A 26355-nucleotide genomic window follows, 5' to 3' on the forward strand; every position below is an offset into this window, starting at 1 on the left:
GTTTTCCTCTTCTAGCCTCTTCCTCACCACCCAAATCTCTTCCCTTGTACCTTCCGAGTCATCGCCCAGAGTTATTTTTCCCATTTTCACCTTCAGAGATTGCTCTTTCCAACACAGCTTCTCTTGATTTTCCTGCCACATGCCCTTCCCCATGCCTGGCCAAGCCAGGCAAGTCTGTGATCCTTTGTAATTCTTCCTAATAGCTATGCAGCAGACAGCTGATGACACCTCAGCAAGACAGAGGTGGGAGGAAGCAGCTGTTCCCTTGTAGTCACAGGTGACACTATTGTGCAAGTGCACTAGCATACTAAAGCAGCAGTGTAATAGAGGTCAAGTCTAGGCAGCTACTACAGTGCTGGAGAGATTTTTGGCAGCCCCTATTATCTGGCAGCTATATGTATATGGAAACATTACAGCTACCAACTGACATCTTAAGTAATTTATTCTTACAAGTAAAATTCCCTTCCTGCTCCCATCATTCTTGCATAGCCTCAGCCATTCTACCCTTTCCCAAGGTCCCAGCAGTTACAAGAAAAAAGAGTACCACACTTATTTGCATTTAACATCTGCAATTAAACCTGAGTTTTAGCAAAGATACCATTAATGAGAGCTAACCATGACACTGCTTCCTTCTAATACAGAGTCCACCCTTCTGTGAATGATCAGCCCCCCCAAAAAGGAAAAAGACTTATGTTGATCCATATACTAAGCACACAATTTAGGAAACAGTTAAAAGTGAAGTATTTCCAGCTTACCCAGGCTATGATTAACTGGGGAGAGAGTACTAGGAGATAGCTCTGCTGGAGATCCTGTAGAAATAATTGAGAATATTTTAGATCATTTTAATCTGGAAAACTGGTTGCAAGATATCAGATATGTTTGTAGTTCATTATGAAGAATAATATCGTAATATAATGCTAGCATATGGAGAAGCATGGTCTTCCGTAATCTAAATGAAACACTCAGAAATGAAGTGCCTTATCCTTAGTTTAAAATATCAATACACATAACTGCCCAACTGTATACACACTTTAGAAGCTACTTTTGCTTTTTGTTAGTACAGTAGTACCTTAGAGTTATGAAGGCCTCGGGAACAGAGGTTGTTCATAACTCTGCACAAAACATTATCGCTGTTCTTCCAAAAGTTTACAACTGAACATTAACATAATATAGCTTTGACACTTTACCATGCAGAAGAAAAATGCTGCTTTTAACCATCTTAATTTAAATGAAACAAGTACAGTTTCCATACCTTGTAAAAAAAAAATTATTTTAAAACCTTTCCCCCTTTTTTTAGTAGTTTACGTTTAACACAGTATTGTACAGTATTTGCTTTTTTGGGTCTCTGCTGCCTGATTGCATACTTCCAGTTCCAAAGGGGTGTGTGGTTGACTAATCACTTTGTAACTCTGATGTTCATAAATGAGGTTCTACTGTATTAAACACTTTTAATGCTGAAATCTTAAGTATTTGGCAGGAACTCACATTACATTCATCTCGTGATTATATCTTATATCCTCATGTATATTTTGTTTATTTTTATCGACTGTAGAAACCAGTGGCTTCTTGCTCGATTTCCAGTGAGGGCAGCTAGAAAAGAAGGTAGATGTGACAAATACAGAGGTTTCATGAAGCTTTGAGATCCAAACTCTCACTGGAGGCCAGGCATGTCTTTGGAAATGACACAACTAGGATTATATATTTAAAAGACTATTCTTTATGGAAGGATGAAGAAAGACTGAGAAAAGAAACATGAACTCTCCTGCACAGTCTGCTATGGACTGGAGAAGAAATATAGGGGAAAGAGGCAAAGACACAAAACACAAGGTTGCTTCTAGCAGGTTAGCCTTTTAACTAAGGCATCGAGTTTATACTGGTGAGGCACTGCAGCCCTTATCTAAACTAGCATAGTTAGAGTCCAATTTAAGTAAGACAGTCTATCTTGGCAGTCTGTGTTTAATGTTGGCAATCTGTACGCACTGTCAGCAGGAACTTCTCATCCAGAGGTAACAGTACTGACCAGGGTTTCCCTCTAATGTTTTAGATCCACGTGCGGAATGAATTTTGTTATGTGCACCAATATGGAGGTGATGTGTGACAGGAACAGGAACTGAGTTGTTGTAGAGGTTTCTTTAACTCTACTCCTGGGGAAAATTTATGTTTGTCTGTGTTGTTACAGAGATATTTCAAAATACCTGTCAGAAACTAAGTTACCAAAATAATTGAAACTGGCATGATTATTTAGTGTTATTTTGACAAATAAAATATGCAGAATTTTAAAATAGCGTGTGCAGAATTCATTTTTTTGGCACAGAATTCCCCCAAGAGTACATAGTGAGCAAGATTGGATTAGTCTTTTGCCCCATGTTACTGGCCAAACGAGATTAGCAATTGCCTTTTGCAATTGATTTTACATATATTCTGTCACCAGCACTGGTAGCATCAAGCACTAGTCATGCAAAGTTAGGGGGACGTCTAATCGCCAGTCAGGGAATCTGACAGTTAAGGCAATGGACCCGGACCAACGAGATCAAAGTTTTACTCTCAGTTCTGCCAGTCTTCCTGTGTGACCTTGGCCAAATTCACTTAATATCTGCCTCCGTTCCCTATATGTCAAATGGGAATACTTCTCTACATCAGAGGTACTTGTGCAGACAGATTCATTTTTGATGCTCTCACACCATGGTGATGAGCACAACAAGAAAAAAGTTATATAGAATAAGGTTTTCAAAATTGTCATACTATTTAATTAAGCAGATCAGATCAAGCAGCCCCCTAGACTTCTGGAAACAAAAGTATCAACTTCTTTGGCTAATATAAACTTATCTACAAGATGCTCTTTTCAGGATAGTCTGGCAAGATATTGGCAAGTATGCCCCAGTATGATTCATCCTTGAAACTACCTGGGATAGTTATGTTCTTTTGTAAGAAGTCATTTCCATATAGTCATTGTTCACACTAAATTGGTATTGAAATTTCAGAAGAGGAGATTGGAATAATATGCTTGGTGATTTGTGGTGAAAAGGTGTTTTGTTAATTTAGATGGAATAAATGGCCCAAATTGTCAAACGTGTTAACAGGACCCTGAAACTGTCCAAAGTTGAACAGTTTTAAAACAAGGCCAAGGATTTGGTTGATAGAGACCTCAGCCTGCTTTGTACCCTAGCAAATGTACTATAAAATTTATTCCACAAGGTTAAAAATGTACTGATTAACATACACAAATGGAAAAGATTTAAAACAAGGCAAAACAAATTGAAACTAAAATTGAGTGATGATGCAAAATAAACGGTCAAAATCTATCAACACTTTTTTTTTTTTTTTTTTTTTTAAAGGATGAATAGTGGTTACAGTCTCTTATTCTGCCAAATAGTCCTCCTTAGTGGGGAAAAAAGGGTTAGTTCTGTTGTGTAATTCTGAGTTGGGAATGACAGTTCCTTTCCTGCTTTTGACAAAACAGCCACAGGATAGACAGGAGATAGGATAGTATAAATGGGGGGGAAGGAAATACAGCTTTTGTTGATGTTCTCAGGATATAAGTCAGCTGGTCATTCAGACAGATGCTTTTGGTTGGCAGATCGGCCACCTCTGGACTCCAGCTCACCTCCCTGGCCAGGAACATCATTTGGTTGGTCTGATTAGATTCCTTTCCTTCACTGATCCTTCAGCTGGTTGGGCCAGCTCATCTCGCTATGCTGGTGCTGTGCAGCACAGTTGATTTTACAATCAGGTGAAAAGCCAAGAGAGAGGAAGACATAGGACAGGCGCAAGATAGTGGTGGGGATGGCAAAGGACAAATGAGGGAGGCAAGACAGCAGGATCTCACATGTATCAAGCTGAGTTCCCCTCTGATGAAGTGATGATTGTCAAGCGTCCCCACCGGACTATTAAGGTCTGGTGTCACAGCAACAATCCTTTTGCTACTGCCACGAGGATGGTAAAAGTTCTTTTTTCCTCAAGTTTCTTTTTAAAGGCCCCCAAAAGAATGATGGGAAGAATGGTTTATCCTCTCATTATTTTGCCACATTAGGCTTATTTTTTGAAGTACCAATTTTGTAACAAGTCACCGGGACCAGAGGGCATTCACCCAAGAGTTCTGAAAGAACTCTGATGTGAAATTACGGAACTATTAACTATGGTTTGTAACCTGTCCTTTAAATCAGCTTCTGTACCCAATGACTGGAAGATAGCTAATGTAATGTCAATATTTAAAAAGGGCTCTAGAGGTGATCCCGACAATTATAGACCGGTCAGTCTAACGTCAGTACCAGGCAAATTAGTTGAAACAATAGTAAAGAATAAAATTGTCAGACACATAGGAGAACATAAATTGTTGGGCAAAAGTCAACATGGTTTCTGTAAAGGGAAATCGTGTCTTACTAATCTATTAGAGTTCTTTGAAGGGGTCAACAAACATGTGGACAAGGGGGGTCCAGTGCACATAGTGTACTTAGATTTCCAGAAAGCCTTTGACAAGGTCCCTCACCAAAGGCTCTTTCGTAAATTAAGTTGTCTTGGGATAAGAGGGAAGATCCTTTCATGGATTGAGAACTGGTTAAAAGACTGGGAACAAAGGGTAGGAATAAATGGTAAATTTTCAGAATGGAGATGGGTAACTAGTGGTGTTCCCCAAGGGTCAGTCCTAGGACCAATCCTCTTCAACTTATTCATAAATGATCTGGAGAAAGGGGTAAACAGTGAGGTGGCAAAGTTCGCAGATGATACTAAACTGCTCAAGATGGTTAAGACCAAAGCAGACTGTGAAGAACTTCAAAAAGATCTCACAAAACTAAGTTATTTACTTGTTCCCAAAATATAAGAACTAGGGCCCACCAAATGAAATCAATGGGCAGCAGGTTTAAAACAAATAAAAGGAAGTTCTTCATACAGCGCACTGTCAACCTGTGGAACTCCTTGCCTGAGGAGGTTGTGAAGGCTAGGACTATAACAGGGTTTTAAAAGAGAACTAGATAAATTCATGGAGGTTACGTCCATTAATGGCTATTAGCCAGGATGGGTAAGGAATGGTGTCCCTAGACTCTGTTTGTCAGAGGATGGAGATGGATGGCAGGAGAGAGATCACTTGATCATTACCTGTTAGGTTCATTCCCTCTGTGGCACCTGGCATTGGCCACTGTCGGTAGACAGGATACAGGGCTGGATGGATCTTTGGTCTGACCCAGTATGGCCATTCTATGTTCTTATGGCCATTCTATGTTCTTATGGCCCATTGCTTTCTGGTCCCCTACTCCTATTATCAGTCAATCTTAAACACAGTCCTTGAGTGGTATCAGTAAACCATTTCTTTTTTAATTAATTCAGTTCCCCTCACCCCTTTACATTTTTTTTTTAAATTATTTTATATAACACGACACTGTAGCAAATTATGAACCTCTACCCACTTTCCACAGTTAGGCTTACAATTAAAGTAAGCCTGTCAGACCTCCATTATAACAACCATGGTTGAAAGAAGTCATCCCATTGTGTTAGATTATCACATCTAGAAATCCCAACTCTGAACACATAGTGAAGAGATGAATATGTTTTACCTGTATCCATGCTTTGGTTCAACTGCTGATCACTTGTTTCTCCATCTTCACTGATATATCCTGGTGGTGGCGTTTCTGCCAAGAGCAAACAAATTGTATCAACATTACATATGTTAGCTCACTGAATGCTTACAGGATTAAGTTTTTAGGATTTTCATTCGAGACAGTTTGTGCCATACACTATCTGAGCAGTGAGTTAGGACTTCATATTGGTGGGTGTTATTTGTCACAGCAACATCTGCAACACCTTCTAGCCCTAAGTCTGTGCCTTATCTAGGTGAAATTTGTGTGTAATCTTGTCTATGGTTTTTTTTTTTGTTTTTTTTTTTTTTTACATTTGTCAAGTGTTCACTACATAAATGTATATATAACTTCATATGCAATTCTTGTTTGTAGCATGCTATAGCACGCATGCATTTCAGCCAGTTGATCAATACTGCAAAATTCTGCAACAGCTTTCACATTTACTAGAATTAAAAGTGAGAAGCCCTCTGGTGAATTCAACACTGAAAAATCCATGAACTAGCCACCTTCACATAGGATAGCCATGTTATCAGTTACCCTTCCCACATTTTAGAATTTTCTACATTACAGAAAACCAACCCTCACTACAACAGTCCACAGTTCCACCCATTTCCTTCTTCAACATCCAAGGAAAGCTTATGTCACCCACTAGCTATACCTTCCAATCGACAATGATCCCATCCATGCCAGTTCCCTTCTCGGATTCTAGGCAATTCCAACTTGTTTTCAAAGCACCACAAAAGTTCTTATGCTTATCTTCCTGAGCTTTTTAAAGAAAATTTCAATCTGTTAAATTTTAACTAATCACTAGGGCTATCAAGCGATTAAAAAAATTAATCGCACTGTTAACGAATAATAGAATACCATTTATTTAAATGTTTTTGGATGTTTTCTACATTTTCAAATATATTGATTTCAATTACCACACAGAATAGAGTGTGCAGTGCTCACTTTATATTGTTTTTTACAGTGCAAATATTTGTAATAAAAAATAAGAAAACCCTACAGTACTTGTATGAGGTGAACTGAAAAAAACTATTTCTTCATCATTTTTACAATGCAAATATTTTTATATTATTATTTTTTATTATAATGAGCCCTATACATTTTGTATTCTGTGTTGTAACTGAAATCAACATATTTGAAAATGTAGAAAAACATCCAAAAATATAATATATTTCAATTGGTATTCTATTGTTTAAAGGTGCGATTAATCGCGATTAATTTTTTTGCGTTAATCGCCTGAGTTATCTGTGATTAATCGACAGCCCTACTAATTACATAAACAATTTAAGAGGGTTTTTGATACTAGAAGTCTAATTTGAGAGTGGCAATAGTTTAAAAAAAAAAAAACCCACACAGGAGACTACGGTTGGCTTCCTCTGCCCCCCAAAATATGTATTTTCTATACTGCCTTGAAGGCATTAACTCACTGCACTTCAGGCAGCCATTTTCTATACGAAATCTCTGAGCCAGGCAAGCCTTTTGCTGTCAAGGCACCTACTGATGCCTTTCCCTTTTTACGGTTTACAAACTAAAGGGAAAAGATTTAAATATCTTCAATAAACCTTAAATGACTGGAGGGTACTTGATTGCTATTAAAATAGATATATTACCATGGTAATTGAGAGATGGTTAATATTGTAACTAAATGAATAGTAAAAAGCCCTCAACTTTGAATTTCTACTTATTCTAGAATAAGTATTGCAAAAAGATTTTAAAGTCATGCACTAATCCAAAATTGCACGTGGGGGATCAAAGGAATTGAACAAGACTAAAAGTCAGGCAGGAAATTCAACTTTCACAGATACCAAACAAATTTACAATGAAGTCATAAAAAGCTAGCATGTATCGTGGAAATCTTTCACACATATTCAATGGGATCACGGCTGTAGATACCAGAAATGAACGTTCTGCTTGCACACAATAAAGTACCCAAGGTAACTATTTTCTGAACGGTACTATCATTCTAGCACATCAGATTACTAGCCACATTTATATTAAGATAACTCTAAGTAGTGAAAAGAATGGTTTCAAGAAGTACTTGTTAAGAGAGAATTGTTTTGTTGTTGTTTATTTTTTTTAAATATAAACACAATCCACTGTGAAAGTGGATTCTTCCCACCTCTGATGCATTCATTACGGTTGAGCCAACAGCTATGGTTAAGGTCAATAACTGTTTCTAATCTAATTAATCCCTCCTGTTTTCAGTTGCTAACCTTCAACCTTTGTCGTTCAAATTTTCCATATATGGTTTTTGCCTCAGAACACAGATCTCCCTATAGCACCAAAGCAGCCCAAAACAGAAAGCTGAAGTTTGGTATTGAAGACCCTCATTACTAGACAGTTTGAAAACTGAAGTTCTGCACGTGCAGTAACTTTAGAAAAATACGTGCAGCCTTGACAGGTTATACAGCCCATATCATCCAGTCCTACCATTTGGCAGTCAGAGGTTTAGGAACATCCAGAGCATGGGGTTGCATCCTCTGACCATCTAGGCTAATAGCCATTGATGGACCTATCCTCCATGAACTTACCTAATTCTTTTTTGAACCTGCTGACTATTAATTTCATTGGGTAAGCCCTAGTTCTTGTTATTTACCCCCTCACATAACACACTTCCCCATTCATTTTCTCCACACCATTAATGATTTTAAAGACTTCTACCATATCTCCTCACCTTTTCCCCCCTCCATCATTGTTTCCTTTGTGTACATTTTCTAATGCTAATATTTTTTTTTTTTTGAGATAGGGCAACTAGAACTGTATGCAGTATTCAAGATGTGGCTGCTGCTCACTGAGAAGGTGCTCCCATAGAACTATCCACAATGACTTCAAGTTCTCTTTCTTGAGTGGTAATAGCTAATTCAGACCCCATCACCTTGAACGTATAGTTGGGACTATGTTTTCCAATGTGCATTACTTTGCACTTACCAAAAATGAATTTCATCTGCCATTTTGTCATGCAGTTACCCAGTAGTGTAACTCCTGGCAATCAGCTTTGGACCTAACTATTTTAAGAAATTTTGTATTGTCTGCAAATTTTGCCACTTCAATGTTCACCGCCCCCTTTCCAGATCATTTATCAAGTCAGACCACTGTCCTCAACAGCATCTCAAATCCTAGACATGCTGTCTAATAAAAATAAACACGTACACTGTGTCATATTTTTGTTTTAACAAACAATGCTGGTTTATTAGTTTAGTAAAAGCATACAGAATTGTTTTGTACGAAAGCATATTTATAAATATTTTCACTTGAATTATTATAGCTACAAAAAAAACCTCACTTTGAAGTTTAGAAAACATATCCTGAGTTTGTCTTTCTAGTAATCTGAACAATTACAGATTTAATTTAATGTCTACCTTTGACTTATTACATGGACATTAACCACTAATATAAAGAGATAGTATCTTTTAAAAAAGAAAGATACCTGGTATATAATTGCTCTGTGGTTCAATTCCAGCTGGAAAGTTAGTGTTTTCAGGAATGGAATGAGTATAGTCATCAAGAGGTGGAAGTTCTGTTAGAATCTCAGTATGTCGTGGCACTAGCACAGGAGGCAAAACTGGGAAAGTAGAATATAAAACATTAGTGAGATCCCGTAAATATCTATTTTACTTCTCTATGTTCTACGAAAACCAGTTCTTCAGATATCCTGAGCTGTTTTGAAACTCAGGCAGTTACAGAGTAGTTCTAAATCAGTTATCAGAAGTATCAGATTTGTAAAAAGCCTGTTTAATAAGACTATTCTATATCAGCTAACTTGGACATGGTCATTTATGTTTTCAGTAGTCAAAGGCAGGTGGATTTCACTACACTAATTGCAGACATTTTCATGCTAAACTGAGGGTTTGAAACTGTCCAACATAAATAAAATACACATTTTAGAAGTTTTACTATATTACCACAATTGAAAAGTTAACAGATAGTCAAATTATTTGAGTTTGCAAAATCTATGCTATTTTTTCATCCAAATCTTGCCATTTTGGCAAAACTGCATGGACAACCCTTTTCTGCTCACTTTTGTACCCTAAATATTACTAATGGACTCCAACTAATCTATTAAGAGTTTTCTGGGTAAACATTGTACTGGGGCTTCTTTAAAATGTCTAACGGCAGTCTTCCTACCTGGTGTCTCCACTCTCTGATAGTGGTAAGGATTTACACATACTTCATCCTTTTTAAGATTAAAAGCATATTCACAGTTTTCAATTGCCTTAAGTTCATGGTGACTGTGAAGATCTGGCCAGCGCCACAAGCGGCAGTAAATAACATGTGGTAATCCTTTACGATGAGATACCTGTAGACGGCCATCGAGAGACCTATATGGGGAAGATGTTCAAAAATATTTACAGGCTGTATCTTAAAAATCATCATAATCAAAAGGTCGGGGAATGGGGGGTTGAGTGTTTTCTCTACCCCCTCAGAAAACAAAAGGATTACAATATTTAAATTGCTGTTGGTGGAGAACTTCAGAAGGTAGTATTTTTAAAGTAACTTGAGAAGCTCTAGAATAAGTTAATGCCAATGAGTTTGGGATTCATTAAAAAGCCATTACACCTCTAAGCACATAAGATGAATACTTCATATGAATTTGACATGTACAAGACATTTGTAACATTGCACACGATGAACACTCCCTCAATTTCTACCCTTCAGGACTACACTGTAGCATGGATGCTTTAAGCAGAGTAATTTCCAGAGGACTTCAAATAAACCTAAAGCAGTCAGCTGCTCAGGTGATCCACATGGCAGTATAACAGTATAATGCAAAAAGCATCAAAACACATCTTGTAAAAGTGTGCAATTTAATTATGTATTTGAGTATTCATGTACCTTGCTACCAGTTGAAAGTGTTTTGCTAGTTTTAAGACAGACTGCATAAGCTTACACAAATGCAGATGTTTATGATTGTTATGGGATGGGAGAGACAAACCTCAATACACAAAGTAAAGGTGACATGAAAAAATAAAAACCCTATTTAATTTTTTTTAAAGAATAATTCTTTAAATCTTGCTAATTGATCAGATATGTGCTACTAGTTCAAAAATCTATGACATACAAAGCAATTTAAAAACTTTGTATAATTAGGCCTAAGGAGTTAAGTGAGCTAACCTGGTTGTTATAAATACCAAAACACATTAGCGCTTGCATTTTCCAAGTCTTCCCATTCTTTCAATGGCATTGGTGTGGGAGGAGGATTATTCCAGAATTAGAATTTTCATTGGTCAAAACATCAGCTGAGAATCTTTTTTAAAAAATAGTGGCAAGCAATTGTTTTTAGAGTGCTGTACCATATGATGACTAGGAAGCATTTTAGTATAATTTACAGCAAAAGCATCCCTCTACAGACCCTCCAAAGCCAATCCCTCCCACAAGATCTCTATGATGAGACAGAGGGCAGCATATTCACCTGGTTTGTTCAGAGAAGCTGTAAAGGCCTGTTGTATCCCACTGATCTATCGTATTTGGTGTACTCAGTCCCCAAATTTCAGAGCAAGTGCTGTGCATAAATTGAAAACAAAACAAAAAACAAAAAAATTGATGTGAATATGGAAACATGGTTATTCAAAATACCATGATGTAAAACATGGAAAAGTGTACATAATACTTCCTTTCACATAGAAGATATAGCATTAGATATCAGTTAAAGCTAACACAAATGCTCTATTTTCTATATGAAGGAGGCCAATAAAATGGAACATGTGACTCAAGGTAAATGGTAATGTTTTAAAAAGGTGAACAATTTCTCTGGCTTTAAGACATCAACATAGTTGTAATGTCCCTTAAAACACGCAAAACTTCATCAACCTGGCTGTAAACAAGATTTAATTTTAAAAACTAATTTTTTTAAATAAACCTATTTAAGAAGTTCATAAAGTAAGGCCATGTGCATCTTAAGTTGAACTGCCACAGCATAAGGAGAACAACTTTTAGACATCACCATGTCAGTACCAATCTAATATTTCCATTCAGATGCTAGCTTACTGTTTTTTCCCAAGTTAGAAAAACTTCAACTCATTTCAGAAGAGTGACTGTCTTGTTGTTAAAACAATTACAGAAAATGATGAGAAATCTTAATTAAAGCACGTATCGAATACTATTTTCTGCTCCCCCAGTGTATACAAAAAAGAAAATAGTCTAACACAATAGCTTCAAAGTAGTCCATCTTAGAGTTACGTTTTAACTATGACTAGCAAAACCATAAATAAGCGGGGGGGGGGGGACGGGGGGACACCCACCCACCTTCCCTTACCATTCTGTGAAAGAATTTTTTTTGCTAAATCAGTTCTGAGACTTTATAATGGATCTCAGCAGTGAAAAAAAGAGCCTCCACACTAATAATTACAACAGTTTTAAGTGAAGAGGAGACAGTGTGATGTTGTAGACTGGGCAGCATGTTTCTGTGAGCGAGATATTCGGTGTTCCATACCCAGCTCTATCAGACTATCTCTGTGGCCTTTGGAAGTCAACAATTATGCTTTCCCATCTATAAAAACAGAATAACCCTTGCACCTCAGAAACTTAAGAGAATGTTAATGTTTGGATACAATGCTTTGAAATGCCAAGCGCCAGTTATAAAGCAGTCTTAAGTTTGGTTGCTGTAGTTCTTTAATGTTATTAACACACCTTTAAAATGCTACCGTAGATTAGAAATCCAAGATCTCCAAACCCTTATTTACAAGCTCAAGCTTTGATATTTAAAATTTAACTATTAAAATTAGCGTAACATATCCTATACTAAGAAGTCAGAGGTAAGTGCTAATGAGCAATTTAAAAATAAAAAGCAACATTTCATTTTCGCACAAATGGTTTGTATAAGAGTGTTCTATTTTGCATAAAGAAACTCACCAAACAGCAACCATTCAGATACACACCCTTTACAACCAAGTCTCATTCAATTTATTGGAATTTTATTTAGCATCTATGTGTCATGGAAAAGCAACAAGATAAGGAACCTGAGTGAAGGATCACCTTTGGTTTGGTGATCACTTAGACACTTTACTAATGAAATTTTGCAGTCTTTTGGCTAGATCATTTCCTTTAATATGCATCTCTATTGCTAAGATGCCTGGGTCTAAAGACTCATTAGTACATACCACGTGCTGGGTATTAATTGACATATGAAGCCTTTATGGTTTTACGACTGGAGTTGGTCATCTTTGAGATGTGGCTCCTTCAAATACAGCAGTAATGTTTCAAACCTTACACTAAATTTTATGGATTACTTAGAGCATGATAAATGCAAGCAGCACTTTAGTCTAAATGGCTAATGACTAATTCCAAACACTAGTGGAGATACCAAGTTGTTAGCTCATCCCAAGTGGCTTGGAAAACACAGTATTAGTCAACTGATCTCAGGGAAACAGCATTCCCGATTTATCACATAGGACACTATTTTGAAATGAACCCTGGAACACTATTCTAAGGAGGGAAGGATGCTTTTATTCAAAAAGTGAGAATACTTAATCACAAAAGTTATCAAGTCCTTTATTATCAGTGGTTTGAGCATTGGCCTGCTAAACCCAGGGTTGTGAGTTCAATCCCTGAGGGGGCTATTTAGGGATCTGGGGCAAAATCAGTACTTGGTCCTGCTAGTGAAGGCAGGGGGCTGGACTCTATGACCTTTCAAGGTCCCTTCCAGTTCTAGGAGATGGGATATCTCCATTAATTTAAAAAAATTTAAATTTAAAAAAAAATTATCTTTCAACAGGACCAGAGTGCAGGCAGTATGTCACCCATTATGATCCAGGGCACACTTGCTTAGAACAGAGGTAACATCAACATGAGCTTTAGGGCTAGCTTACACTGGGTCTTCACCTCAACTCCAACCATCTATTACAAGCCACCGATGTAGATGTCCTGGTACAAATATCAAATCTATTCAAGGGAACCTATGATTTGCATGGATGGAACCCGCTTGAAACCAACTTGTTACTGCTCACTGTGGCAAATCTATACCGACGTACTATCAAAGCTGCATCCAGAGCCGTTCCCCTTTTTGTGCCCCACCCAGAGATTTCAGACCAGATGGTGTCCAAAAAAACCACCAGTCCAAGAAATGGAATAAGATTTTAAATGTTCACTTTTATTCTAGATAAACTGATTAACGGAATGAAAAATCTTTCAAAATGGAACAGACAAAAAAAAAAAAAAAAAAAAAAAAGACTGCATTCTGAAGCAAGCCTTGATAATAAAAATCTGAGATAATCCAATCTGCTAGCCTTCCTGGCTCCAATGCCAAAAAGTAGAATCACTCCCCACGTATAAAAATGGGCCATTCCAGTCTAAGCCTGTGTTTTCACATAACTTATTTTGGGATGAAGAATCACTCTCAGTGAACAGGGAATTTTGGGGAAACAACAATCTACTGCACTATTTGAGATTGCAAGACATTTGTTCCTTTGGAAGGCATACTGCATTCTAAAAACCAATTATTCAAGCTTGATATGGGCTTCGTCCTCTGTAAGAGTGACTTGATTTGTTTTTAAAAGAATTTCAAAGGAGCTGTGACCAAACACTCCACTGCTTGAGTGATCCATATTTGTTTTAGCCACTTAATTTGACTCTGATGTCCTCACTTTTTCGGTATGAGATGGGTCCATCTCCCCCTCCCCCATAAGATTAGAGAGATAAAAGTTAGTCAAAATGCCATAATTGTTTAAAAATCACTTGTTTTTCTACAGTCATGTTATCACCCCTGTAACACATGACTCTTAGAAGGGTAATGTAAACTGATTGCCCCAATCTCAAACTAGGATTCATGTATGCATTTTTCTAGTACACCTCTACCCCGATATAACGCTGTCCTCGGGAGCCAAAAAAATCTTACCACGTTATATCGAACTTGCTTTGATCCGCCGGAGTGCGCAGCCCCACCCCCCTGGAGCACTGCTTTACCACGTTATATCTGAATTTGTGTTATATCGGGGTAGAGGTGTAGTTACTTAAGGACTTCTCTATCCAGGTATAACCTAAGATGTGAATTTAAACCAATATAGCACCAGCACCCTGGCAGACACATTCCAGTACGAGTGTCTTTTTTCAGTTTAGTTTGTCTCTTGGGAAGGAGTTTAAGCTAAACGAAAAAAAGGCACTCTTGTACCTTAATAAAAATATCCACACCGGGGGCTATAGCGGTATAACTGCTTACATGAGAGTTTTGATAGGGCCTCGTATAGTCACCCTTAATCAGAAATGTAGCTGTAAACAGGCAGAAGCTGAGCTGGTTTCCTCATGATTTTTAAATTAGCTGGATTTTAGAGAATTGCCAAGTATGTCTTTTAGTCTTCATGGAAAGTCCTCCTTGAAGAAACTGGGAGTGCTTCTTCTGCATCAGATGAACTGAGTATCTCCATCATGGACGGAGGCTAGCCAAGTTGAGTTGCATGACAGCCCTTAAGTCCTAAGGCTCCTGGAGTTAGGAGGAAGGGAAAGTCATTCCCTGGAAAGAGAAAGCAGACCCTCTGGAGTTGGAATATTCCTTGTATTAACATATTATTTTGGGTAAATGGGGAATTTTCAGGGAAAGGGACAAAGCCCTGACAAATATCTGGTTAAGCCAGAAAACAACATCATGGACAATTTGGTCCTGTATACCCAAACCTCTGAACTGACCACAGGACAGATGTGGTTCAGTTCAAGATCTCCCTTCTTTAACTCAGAATTTAAATACATGCTTCTGCTGGGGATCTTTGGATGCCCAAACCTTTCCACAGAGTGAGCTGCAAAAGCTGGATCTGCAAGCTGCCTCTTTCTCTGACTACCAAAAGTGACAGTGACCAGCACAGTGAGATTCTTTAAGTGTGACCCTCATTCTACTACCACAGCCAGTGTGCTTTCAGCCCTTCCATTTCATTTCCTCCTAAAAGGAGATTAGATTTCCAAAGGAAGCTATTCTGGGCTAGAAACTGTCCAAATGGAGCCAACAATTGCAGTAAAGCTTCCATAAATTTGTGACAGAATGCTAAAGCTGCTTCTTTCAATGAGGAAGGTACCCTGGGATGTAGTGCAGGAGGAGTGGGTAAAGGAAGAGCCTAACTAGAAAAGGTAAGAAAAAACTTTTCATTGGCTGTATTGCCTACATCTGGACATAGGGAAACAACTGCTAGTTTGCATCTGTGGACTTGTAGAAGGGTAATGGACTGGAAGAGATTAGTTTCTGATTTGAATATAATGAATGATTTATCTGCAAATATGGATAGCGGGAGAGGACAGTTGGTTTGACCTATAATGGTAAGGTGGGCAAAGTGGCCTCTTGTCATTCAGTGAGGTGGGCAGGGATACTGCCCTACATCATGTTTCAGAAATCTATTTTGCATTACCTATATATTTTGTTATAACCTATATAGGAAGGAGCAATTAGTATTAGGTGGCAAAGCAGCTCTTACCAAAGAGTCCACAGACTCCAATGTAAGCTCTGGAATGGTACAGACCATACGTAGAGCATCTGGCTCCAAACCCTGGTCATAATTCAAATACTCTAGTAGGGTCTACCCTACCAGTCACTTTTTTCTTGATACAGAGGCTAAGTGCAGTGTTGAGGGATTTTTAAAAACAAAAACTCAATTTTAACATTTATTTCAAGGCAGAATATACTGCCTTTCATTTGGAAGAGTGCATAGAACATTACAAGCACTTTTGGACACCTAATGGGCAACTTCAAGTATCTGCCTATACACTGGCTGTAAACACAGGAATTTGTTTGAGTAGTAACTAGTAAGCATCCTGCAAGAAGGCTCATGCTAGTGTTTGGTGCTGTGACCGTACAATTTAGAAGGGAAGGAGGTTTCAGAAACTGTTCAAGTAGAATGTAAAGTTAAAATCCATTAACTTAGCATGGCGGTTTCTTGGACATGTTATAAGAATTGGAGAGTAGATACACCCCTAAACAAAAAGTATAAAGGACAGTGTGATGAAATGGCAAGACATAAGATAAAATTTGAGCCAAACAGGAGTCAAAGACTAGAAGCCAGCCGAAGAAATAACCAACAGAATGTAACAAGCAGAGATAAGTCAGTAGGGAGAAGAGAATATGGAAGAGCAATTAGCAGGATAAAAAAAACCTGAAGTAGTTCTTAGCATATCAATAGTCGGAAGCATGCAAAAATTGTGATGAACCTACCACTATCCACCAAGTGGCAACTTTAATATCGGTTCCTGACTACAAATTATGGAATGAGGGAACAGGACTTTCCTGTGCACAGCTGGACAGAAAAGCTGCTGCAGCTTGGCTATTACTTTTAGAAGAGCCTGCAGTCAGCATAGTGTTGACATAAGTGTAAGTGACAGCGAGGCATTGGGCGGAGGCAGTGATTGTCATAGTTCAATTTGTGTCAGATTTCTCCTTGGGTATTACATGTCTCTTGTTAAATATCATGTATATCAATCCGTAAGGAGAGTGTGGAGTAAATGATCAGAAGTGACAATTCAAATCAACACGAGTTGATGGCATGCCATGCCATCATTAGACTGAAGTGATGGCAGCATTTGACTTGATGGTTTTAAGCATTTTTGTATCTTATGCTTTAGGTATGATTTGTTGAGGTGCAAGAATATGGTGGTTTTGGTATTCGAACACAGCACACTTTAGGTGCAAGCTACACAGAGCCTCTCTTTTCAAGAAGTGTTATATGTATGAGGTTGCAGGACAACTACCACATCAAATAAGTTAAGTACGCTACAATGGACTGTAGATCTCTTAAGTGTTCATGAAAGGCATAATTGGGTTCCACTTTCCTTGTCACCGTCTTGCAAAGGAGTGGAATGGCTGCAGGGGAGAGGGAGAGTAGGGACAGTTCAGCTAGAGACAATACTGCCTGTTGAAGTGGCAGTATTGAGTAGGAGAACAGACACTACAGCGATAGAGGTGGCCAGTATGTGGGTCATTAGTTTCCCAGCATGCTTATTTGTTAAATTTCACTTCAGAATGGTGTTGTCCATTTGCATTTCTCTTGTTCCTGAAACAGTCTTGTATCATTTCCCTATGCTCATGCCTGAACTTATATCCTTTGGAGGTGACCCTCGTTTTGTGTTTCTTGAACCTGTACACCCAGTCAATGTCTCTATGTCCCAAGAGCAGTTCTTGCAGGCTTTTACTTTTCCCAGACATTAGGTTCATGAGCCTTTCCACCAGTGTGAATCCAGTCTGCCTGTCCCCACACCTATTCGGAGTCATCTGTAGTGCAGGAGCAGCAATGGAAATGAAAAATAAGTTAACAGTTAACCATAGTAGTACTCTAGCCATCCTTTTAAATACTAGGAGACAGTAATGAAAGTAACAGCTTGTTTAAGTTCTCATTCTACTCTTTCCTGAAGGGTTCATTGGACCAGAGATGGTAAGGATATTAGAATTCACACTCTTTGTAATGAGTTGGGACATAGAAATGCTCGATTACTGCAATAGTAGAATGGAGATAAGGCTTGTGGCTGTCACTTTATCTGAATTAACAGAGGTTACTTGCTGCAAGCAAACAGAACCCTCACACATCTTTGTGGAGGAGCCCATCAATGGGGGAGAGGGAGACAAACAACTGTCAGAGTAATGGAAAAGCTGATTAGTTTGCTGTACTTACTGTATTAGTGCATTTCTCCAAAATTTGATTGCAGTGCTGCAGAACTTGCTTTGAGTTTGCTATAACTCCAAAGAGTTGAGATAAGATAGTAACCATAACCAACTGGTGTCCTACTAGATTTATAGAAGCCCGAGTCACATCTGACAACAGGCATAAAGCAGTGTCATTATTGCTCTTATTCGTGGTTTATTTGTACATCACTTGCCTGGAAAATCTGTTTAGGCCTATTTTCATACATTAAATAGCAAAATAATGAAATTTAATTCCTGGAAGAACAGATGAATGCTAATTATATTCCCTGATTCCTCATATGGGCTAAAAGATATATACACCTCTACCCCGATATAACACGACCCGATATAACATGAATTCGGATAGAACGCGGTAAAGCAGCGCTCCGGGGGGGGCGGGGCTGCGCGCTCCGGGGGATCAAAGCAAGTTCGATATAACGCGGTTTCACCTATAACGCGGTAAGATTTTTTGGCTCCCGAGGACAGCGTTATATGGGGGTAGAGGTGTACTAAATACTTTGTCCATAGTGATCAGTGTAATTTCTTGCCATACGTTTTATTTTTAGAAAATAAAATTGTTACTAAGTATAAATCCCTCCCTTCATCTCAATATGCCTTTTAAAAATCTGTTTATCTGTCATTGCTCAGCAACCCATACAGCTGAAAGGGAGGTCACCATGGGGTATGCCAGGCCGGAGGGGGGAGGGGGGACTGAATGGAACGAGGAGGAGTTCTATAGGTGCCACTTGTGGGACAGAGATGGAGGGGGAGAATACTATGAACTAAAGGAGCTATTGAGAGCATAAGAACTCAAGAAGCAACTACTCAAAACCACTCTGCAAAAGTCAGCCCACTTACATAAAAAGTTGCGTAATCAGAGTAAAGGACCCTTGTATCCAAACTCCTTCTTGACAACACAGCTGGGCCACTCTCTCTTGATCCTTGCTACCTGAAAGTAGATCTTGAGATCCTCACACAATGTGTGCTCTCTCCTGCTCCAGCTTAACTCTCTGGTCCATCAGCGTTCTCTGAGTCAGTTACCACTGTGCCTCCATGCTATCCAAAAGCACCTCTGGGTGGAAGAGATAGTCCTAAATGGAGTCCAAGCTCTCACCTTTTCTGCCCTGAGCTTGAGAGGATGAGGCCTTTGTCTGCAGCCATATTAAGAGCAGCAGCAGCCATGAGCTAGGAAGCAGGAAGTCACATCCTCACATTCCATCTAAGTTACATCAAAACAATGTAATATAAGGCTGTTAAGAAGGTGATCCTGTCCTAATAGTGCCCACTATCACCAGATAAAGAAACATCTTAAGATGGTTAAAGAAAACTGAGTTTGATAGCATTCTGTCTGGCAAGAAATCACTTATCAATAGTTTGTGGTTGGGAAATCCTCATTTCTTTATTGTTTTATCTTCCTGGTCCCTACTTCTCTACTGTTTGTAAGAAGGGGAGGGATAGCTCAGTGGTTTGAGCATTAGCCTGCTAAACCGAGGGTTGTGAGCTCAATCCGTGAGGGGGCCATTTAGGGATCTGGGGCAAAAACCTGTCTGGGGATTGGTCCTGCTTTGAGCAGGGGGTTGGACTAGATGACCTCCTGAGGTCCCTCCCAACCCTGATATTCTATGATCTTTGTCTGGTTCTTTGATTGTTTCTGTCTATTACATAATTAATTTTGCTAGGTGTAAATTAATTAAGGTGGTGAGGTATGATTAGGTTAGAGAATTTGGTTACAATATGTTAGGATTGGTTAAGTAAAATGATTGAGTCCTGCTTAGCTGTACCTTAGCCAAATTTCACAATATAAACTGGGGTACAAAAAGAAGTTATTGGGAACCAACTCCAGGACACAGCCCCAAGATCAGAGCTGCCAGACCTCAACACTCTACCAATGACACCCTGCAGCAACTGGAGTCCCCCAGATGACCTGATCCTTACTGGTCCTCAAGAAAAGTTAATCTGCTTTAATAGGAGTGGGAGTGGTGAGCACTGTATATTTAGTGTATGCATTCTTGTTTTTTGGTAATTGTTAATAAATAGAGGTTAAGTAAGATATTACTGTGTAAGGCTCTTTCACTGGTAAAAGACCACACAAATCCAGAGAGAGTAAGGTTATGCCCTGAGCCCATGGAAGGGCAAGGGTGGGTGCCTAGGTGTAACCCTGTTAATTTGAGCCCTAGGAACAGGGTAAGGGTGGGTGCTCTTAGAGTGAGAGAGTCAAAGAATTGTGTGGGTAACAAGTTGGAACTACTGTTATTGTCCCAATCTTATCATATTGAATCTTCAGTCTTTAAATCCTGTTACTGCTTGTCACTCCAAGTAACATCTCAGCCAGCTGTTCATATGAGAAAGTGTTGCAAATGACAGTTCAGCTGGGCTTGGACCTCCTAGTTTCCCATAGAATCATAGAAGCTTAGGGTTGGAAAAGACCTCAGGAGGTCATCTAATCCAACCCCCTGCTCAAAGCAGGGCCAACCCCAACTAAATCATCCCAGCCAGGGCTTTGTCAAGCCAGGCCTTAAAAACCTCTAAAGATGGAGATTCCACCCCCTCCCTAGGTAACCCAATTCCAGTGCTCAACCACCTTCCTAGTGAAATAGTTTTTCCATAATAGGCACCAGCATCTGCATGTGTCTTCGGTTATGTGATGTCCCAGATAACACCAGTAATGGATGCCAACCCAAAGAGTCCATCTCTGAAAACAGCATGCAACTGAGCTTCATGGGGCATGCAGTGATATTTGTACAGTTAAGTGGCCTCAGGTCGAAATGAAGCCGGTGCAGTACAGAAAGTAAATTAGAGAGGTTGCCTTAAGCAGTGAGCGGTGTACTGTGGAACAGTAGTGGGGAGATTAAATGCCCCACCAGAGTTAACATCAAGTACAACACAACAGTTAAGGATTACAGGTCCTCAAAGCAATACCTTTAGGAACATGTGTGTTGACATGAGTGGTAGGAGAACTAAACAGTAGTTAGTTCACACAGTTTCTGCAATACAGAAGAAGCCACAATGGCCTGAAATGCCTCATCCAATGAATTTAATTCATGTTCTCATCTCATGTTTCCTAGCTAGATGTCATGAACTTTTTATTAGCATTTTATTTATAAGAAGGTTAACTTTATGTAGCATAGACCTACTACAGGAGACACTATATCTAGTCCCATTTTCCAATCAGCTAGGGACATTCGCTGTGCCCTGATACCAACAGCCAGGACAGTTCCTATGGAGCTGCTGGTAGCTACCGAAAGAACATGTCATAGGACTATTTTAGTTTACTTCCAGCAACCAGACAATCCTAGAATCAGAAGCATTTTGTACTCCTCTCCCCAGCTGTACTAAGCCACAGTAGGAAGGATGGCACTGAGGCTAAGGCCATGGACTGGACTTCAGAGATCTAGGTTCAATTCCTGCTCTGCTATAGACATCCAATGTAGCCTTAGGCAACTCAATTAAGTCTATTCTTCAAATTCCACAGCTCTAGACGTAAGGGTAATACTTTCTTACCTCACAGAGTTGGGGAGAGTGTAAATTACAGATATGATAGTGCTGAGAACCATGTAAAATGCTTAAGATAGCATCAACAATCTGTACTTTTTGGAAAAGCAGTTAGAGTCCTTTTAGAAGCGGCATTTTAGTAATCTGCTCAATAAAGTCCTTGCTAAACCTACAGAATAGATTCTGCCTTTTCAGGGTAACACCAAGTAGTAATGGGACTTGGATTTTGTATTTTAGTGGAAGGCCATCAGCAGCTGAACCAAAGAGATTCCAAGTGTCATTTAGTCAACCTTCTTCCTGTTTAGAAGAATTAAAAGCCTCTGTCACGGATTATAATTAGTTCATGTAAACTAAACTTCGCTAGTACGGGGTTGAGGAGGGCACGCCTCCAAAGGAAGAGGAAGTGGAGATAAATACCTGAGATCATTGACAGTCCAAGGCCTAGACAAATTTTTGTGGTTTTAACTAAACTGGTGAAAACGCCTGTTGGGGCACTTATTTTGATCTAAGTGCCTTATTTCAGATTACCTTATATTTCCTAATACAGTTGATCTCAACCTTTTTCTTTTGAACCCACCCACCCTCATCTTATAAAAACTCCAGACCCCAGAGGGGCAGAGGAAGACGTGCCCTCTGAAGCTCCGGGCCTTCCGCCCCACAGGGCACTGGCGCTCGGGCACAGGTGTAGTTTGACTTTTATTTTGGGGCTAGGGCCTGGTGGGGCTTGGGACAGCTCTGCACAACAGGGCCTGGGGAGGGAGTGGCCCTTCCACCCCTGACTCACCTCAGCAGGCCACCCAGCCTGCTTGTGCTGGGGGGTGGTCTGCAACCAAAATTATAACTCAAAGGGGTGTGCTCAGCTCAAAAAGATTAAAAGCTACTCAAAGCGCAGGTTGGGGGTAGCTAGGGGCTATGTACAATGAGGGGTGAAGCTCAGAGTGCACGGAGGCGGTAACAAGGGGCTATGTGCAGTGAGAATGCACGAGCAGTCAAAGGGGGCTGGGAGCTGAGGAGCAGCCCCAGGCACCAGCAACAGGAGATGGGGGAGCGCTATAGATGCCTATTCCATGGCACCAGCCACAGCAACAGCCAACCTGCAGCGTCAGGCTCCGGCTTCCCACTTCTGAGCTTGCCAGGGGACAGGGAAAAGACAAGGAAGTGGGAGGAGGGGGAGAAGAGAAGAGTTGCCCGGGGGCCTGCCGAGCTCTGGTTAATCATAAATTACCCTAATTCTCATTTCTACAATTAAAAGGCAAAAACTTCAAGGATTAACACAAAACCTAAACTGGAAACAACTACCTGTGCCCTTAAAGGTGTACTGAAAAATTCTCTCTTTTTTTTTTTTTTTAAACAAGAAACCTGCACACATTTTTTGGATGGGCTTCTGCATGAACTCTAAAGTCACATTACCATGCATTCTTCTGATACAACTAATAAACATACAATGAGGTGTGAACTCACTGCAGCTCATAATTGTTCTTTTACATCCTGTTGCTCTCTTTCACACAATGCTGAATGACAGGAAAACAGATTAAGTCTTTCTGGATGGTAGGACTCAGACCCTGCGTTCAATGAACTTTAAAGTTTTCCCTCAGTGAACATTACAACTAAAGAAGTGGTAGCAAGTAGTAGACAAAACATTGTAGTAAAAAAACATGAAGGCAGCTCACAGTCAGTGCTCTAAGTTTGCTATGAGCAAAATTAGATAGTGGGGAAGATTGTCAAAAGCACAGACAGTTAGGCCAGAGTAATTGGTGTCTTTCCAGTATTTCCCAGTGGTAAAAATACTACAGCTGTCAATCACAGTGAGCTCACGCGATTAACTCAAAAAAAACAATTATAACTGCAGTTTTAATCACACTGTTAAACAATAGAATATCAATTGAAATTAGGGCTGTCAAGCAATTAAAAAAATATCGTGATTAATCGCATCGTTAACCAATAATAGAATACCATTTATTTAAGTATTTTTGGATGTTTTCTACATTTTCAGATATATTGTTTTCAATTACACAGAATACAAAGTGTACAGTGCTCACTTTATATTTATTTTTGATTACAAGTGTTCGCTCTGTAAAAAAAAAGAAATAGTATTTTTTTTTCAATTCACCTAATACAAGTACTGTAGTGCAATCTCTATCATGAAAGTTGAACTTACAAATGTAGAATTATGTACAAAAAATAACTGCATTCAAAAATAAAACAATGTAAAACTTTAGAGCCTACAAGTCCACTCAGTCCTACTTCTTGTTCAGCCAATTGCTCAGCCTAACAAGCATTACAAGTTTGCAGGAGATCACGCTGCCCGCTTTTTGTTTACAATGTCACCTGAAAGTGAGAACAGGCGTTTACATGGCACTGTTGTAGCCGGCATTGCAAGAGATTTATGTGCCAGATGCACTAAAGATTCATATGTCCCTTCATGCTTAAACCACCATTCCAGAGGATGTGTATCCATGCTGATGACGGGTTCTGCTCAATAACAATCCAAAGCAGTGCAGACTGACGCATTTTTGTTTTCATTATCTGAGTCAGATGCCACTAGCAGAAGGCCGATTTTCTTTTTTGGTGGTTTGGTTTCTGTAGTTTCCGCATTGGAGTGTTGCTCTTTTAAGGCTTCTGAAAGCATGCTCTACACCTCGTCCCTCTCAGATTTTGGAAGGCACTTCAGATTCTTAAACCTTGGGTCGAGTGATGTAGCTATCTTCAGAAATCTCACATTGGTACCTTTGCGTTTTGTCAAATCTGCAGTGAAAGTATTCTTAAAATGAACAACATGTGCTGGGTCATCATCCGAGACTGCTAGAACATGGAATATACGGCAGAATTCGGGTACAACAGAGCAGGGGACATACAATTCTCCCCCCAAGGAGTTCAGTCACAAATTTAATTAACACTTTTTTTAAATGTGTCATCAGCATGGAAGCATGTCCTCTGGAATGGTGGCTGAAGCATGAAGGGGCATATGAATGTTTAGCATATATGGCACATAAATACCTTGCAATGCAAGCTACAAAAGTGTCATGCAAATGCCAGTTCTCACTTTCTGGTGACACTGTAAATAAGAGGAAGAGTAAACAAAGTAAAAGAACCAGTGAGAGGCATAAAAGGAATCCTTTCAAAAGTGGACGTGATATCTTAGTGTGGAAAATAGAAAGGAGCATAAACAAACTGGCAAATGAAGTGTAAAAATATAGTTAGGAAAACCAAAAAAAATTATTTGAAGAACAGCTAGCCAAAGACACAAAAAGTAATAGCAAAAAATTTGAAGTACATCATAAGCAGAAAGCCTGCTAAACCACCAGTGGGGCCGCTGGACAATTGAGATGCTAAAGGAGCACTCAAGATAAGGTCATTGCAGAGAAACTAAATGAAGTCTTTGCATTGGTCTTCACGGCTGAGGTGATCCCAGCAATTACAGGCCAGTAAGCCTGACTTCACTACTGGGCAAACTGGTTGAAACTTTACTAAAGAACAAAATTGTCAGACAAATAGATGAACATAACTTGTTGGGGAAGAGTCAACATGGTTTTTCTAAAGGGAAATCATGCCTCACCAATTTATTAGAATTCTTTGAGGGGGATCAACAAGCATGTGGACAAGGGGGATCCAATGGATATAGTGTACTTAGATTTTCAGAAAGCCTTTGACAAGGTCCCTCACCAAAAGGCAAAGTAAGCGGTCATGGGATAAGAGGAAAGGTCCTCTCATTGACTGGTAACTAGTTACAAGATAGGAAACAAAGGGTAGGAATAAATGGTCAGTTTTCAGAATGGAGAGCACTAAATAGTGGTGTCCCCGAAGGGTCTGTACTGGGCCCAGTCCTAGTCAACATATTCATAAATGATCTGGAAAAAGGGGTAAAAAGTGAGGTAGCAAAATTTGCAGATGGATACAAAACTACTCAAGGTAGTTAAGTCCCAGGCAGACTGCAAAGAGCTACAAAAGGCTCTCTCAAAACAAGATGACTCGGCAACAAAATAGCAGATGAAAGTCAATGTTGATAAATGCAAAGTAATGCACATTGGAGAACATAATCCCAATTATACATATAAAAAGATGGTGTCTAAATTCGCTGTTACCGCTCAAGAAAGATCTTGGAGTCATTGTGGATAGTTCTCTAAAAACATCCACTCGATGTGCAGCAGCAGTCAAAAAAGCGAACAGAATATGGGGCATCATTAAGAGATGGATAATAAGACAGTAAATATTACATTGCCTCTATCTAAATCCATGGTACGCCCACATTTTGAATACTGTGTGCAGATGATGTCGCCCCACTGAAAAAAGATGTATTGGAATTGGAAAAAGGTTCAGAAAAACGCAACAAAAAAGATTAGGGGTATGGAATGGCTTCTGTATGAGGAGAAATTAATAAGACTGGGACTTTTCAGCTTGGAAAAGAGATGACTAAGGGAGGATATGACAGAGGTCTATAAAATCATGACTGGTGTGGAGAAAGTAAATAAGGAAGTGTTATTCACTCCTTCTCATAACACAAGAACTAGGGGTCACCAAATGAAATTAATAGGCATCAGGTTTAAAAAAACAAAAGGAAGTATTTCTTCACACAACGCACACTCAACTTGTGGAACTCTTTGCCAGAGGATGTTGTGAAGGCCAAGACTAACAGGATTCAAAAAAGAAGTAGGTAAGTTCATGGAGAGGATGGCAGAAATGGTGTCCCTAGCCTCTGTTTGC

The 26355-nt window shown here is 39.3% G+C and overlaps 1 protein-coding gene across 4 annotated transcripts in view; it reads right to left on the reverse strand.

The window, feature by feature from the left end:
* Positions 1-26355, reverse strand: part of SMAD2 (SMAD family member 2) — a 73266-nt gene that overhangs the window by 14456 nt on the left and 32455 nt on the right. For 2 of the 4 annotated variants that reach the window (XM_065407079.1, XM_065407077.1), the window contains exons 3-7: positions 10990-11079; positions 9705-9898; positions 9007-9141; positions 5550-5624; positions 756-809 (exon numbers count right to left, since the gene is read on the reverse strand). In XM_065407079.1, the coding sequence (XP_065263151.1) occupies positions 756-809; positions 5550-5624; positions 9007-9141; positions 9705-9898; positions 10990-11079 (548 nt within the window). The remainder of the gene's footprint in view (positions 1-755; positions 810-5549; positions 5625-9006; positions 9142-9704; positions 9899-10989; positions 11080-26355) is intronic. The other 2 variants (XM_065407080.1, XM_065407078.1) reach the window with 1 other exon arrangement.

The sequence above is a fragment of the Emys orbicularis genome, chromosome 6, assembly GCF_028017835.1.
Source record: "Emys orbicularis isolate rEmyOrb1 chromosome 6, rEmyOrb1.hap1, whole genome shotgun sequence".
Lineage (NCBI taxonomy): Eukaryota > Metazoa > Chordata > Testudines > Emydidae > Emys > Emys orbicularis.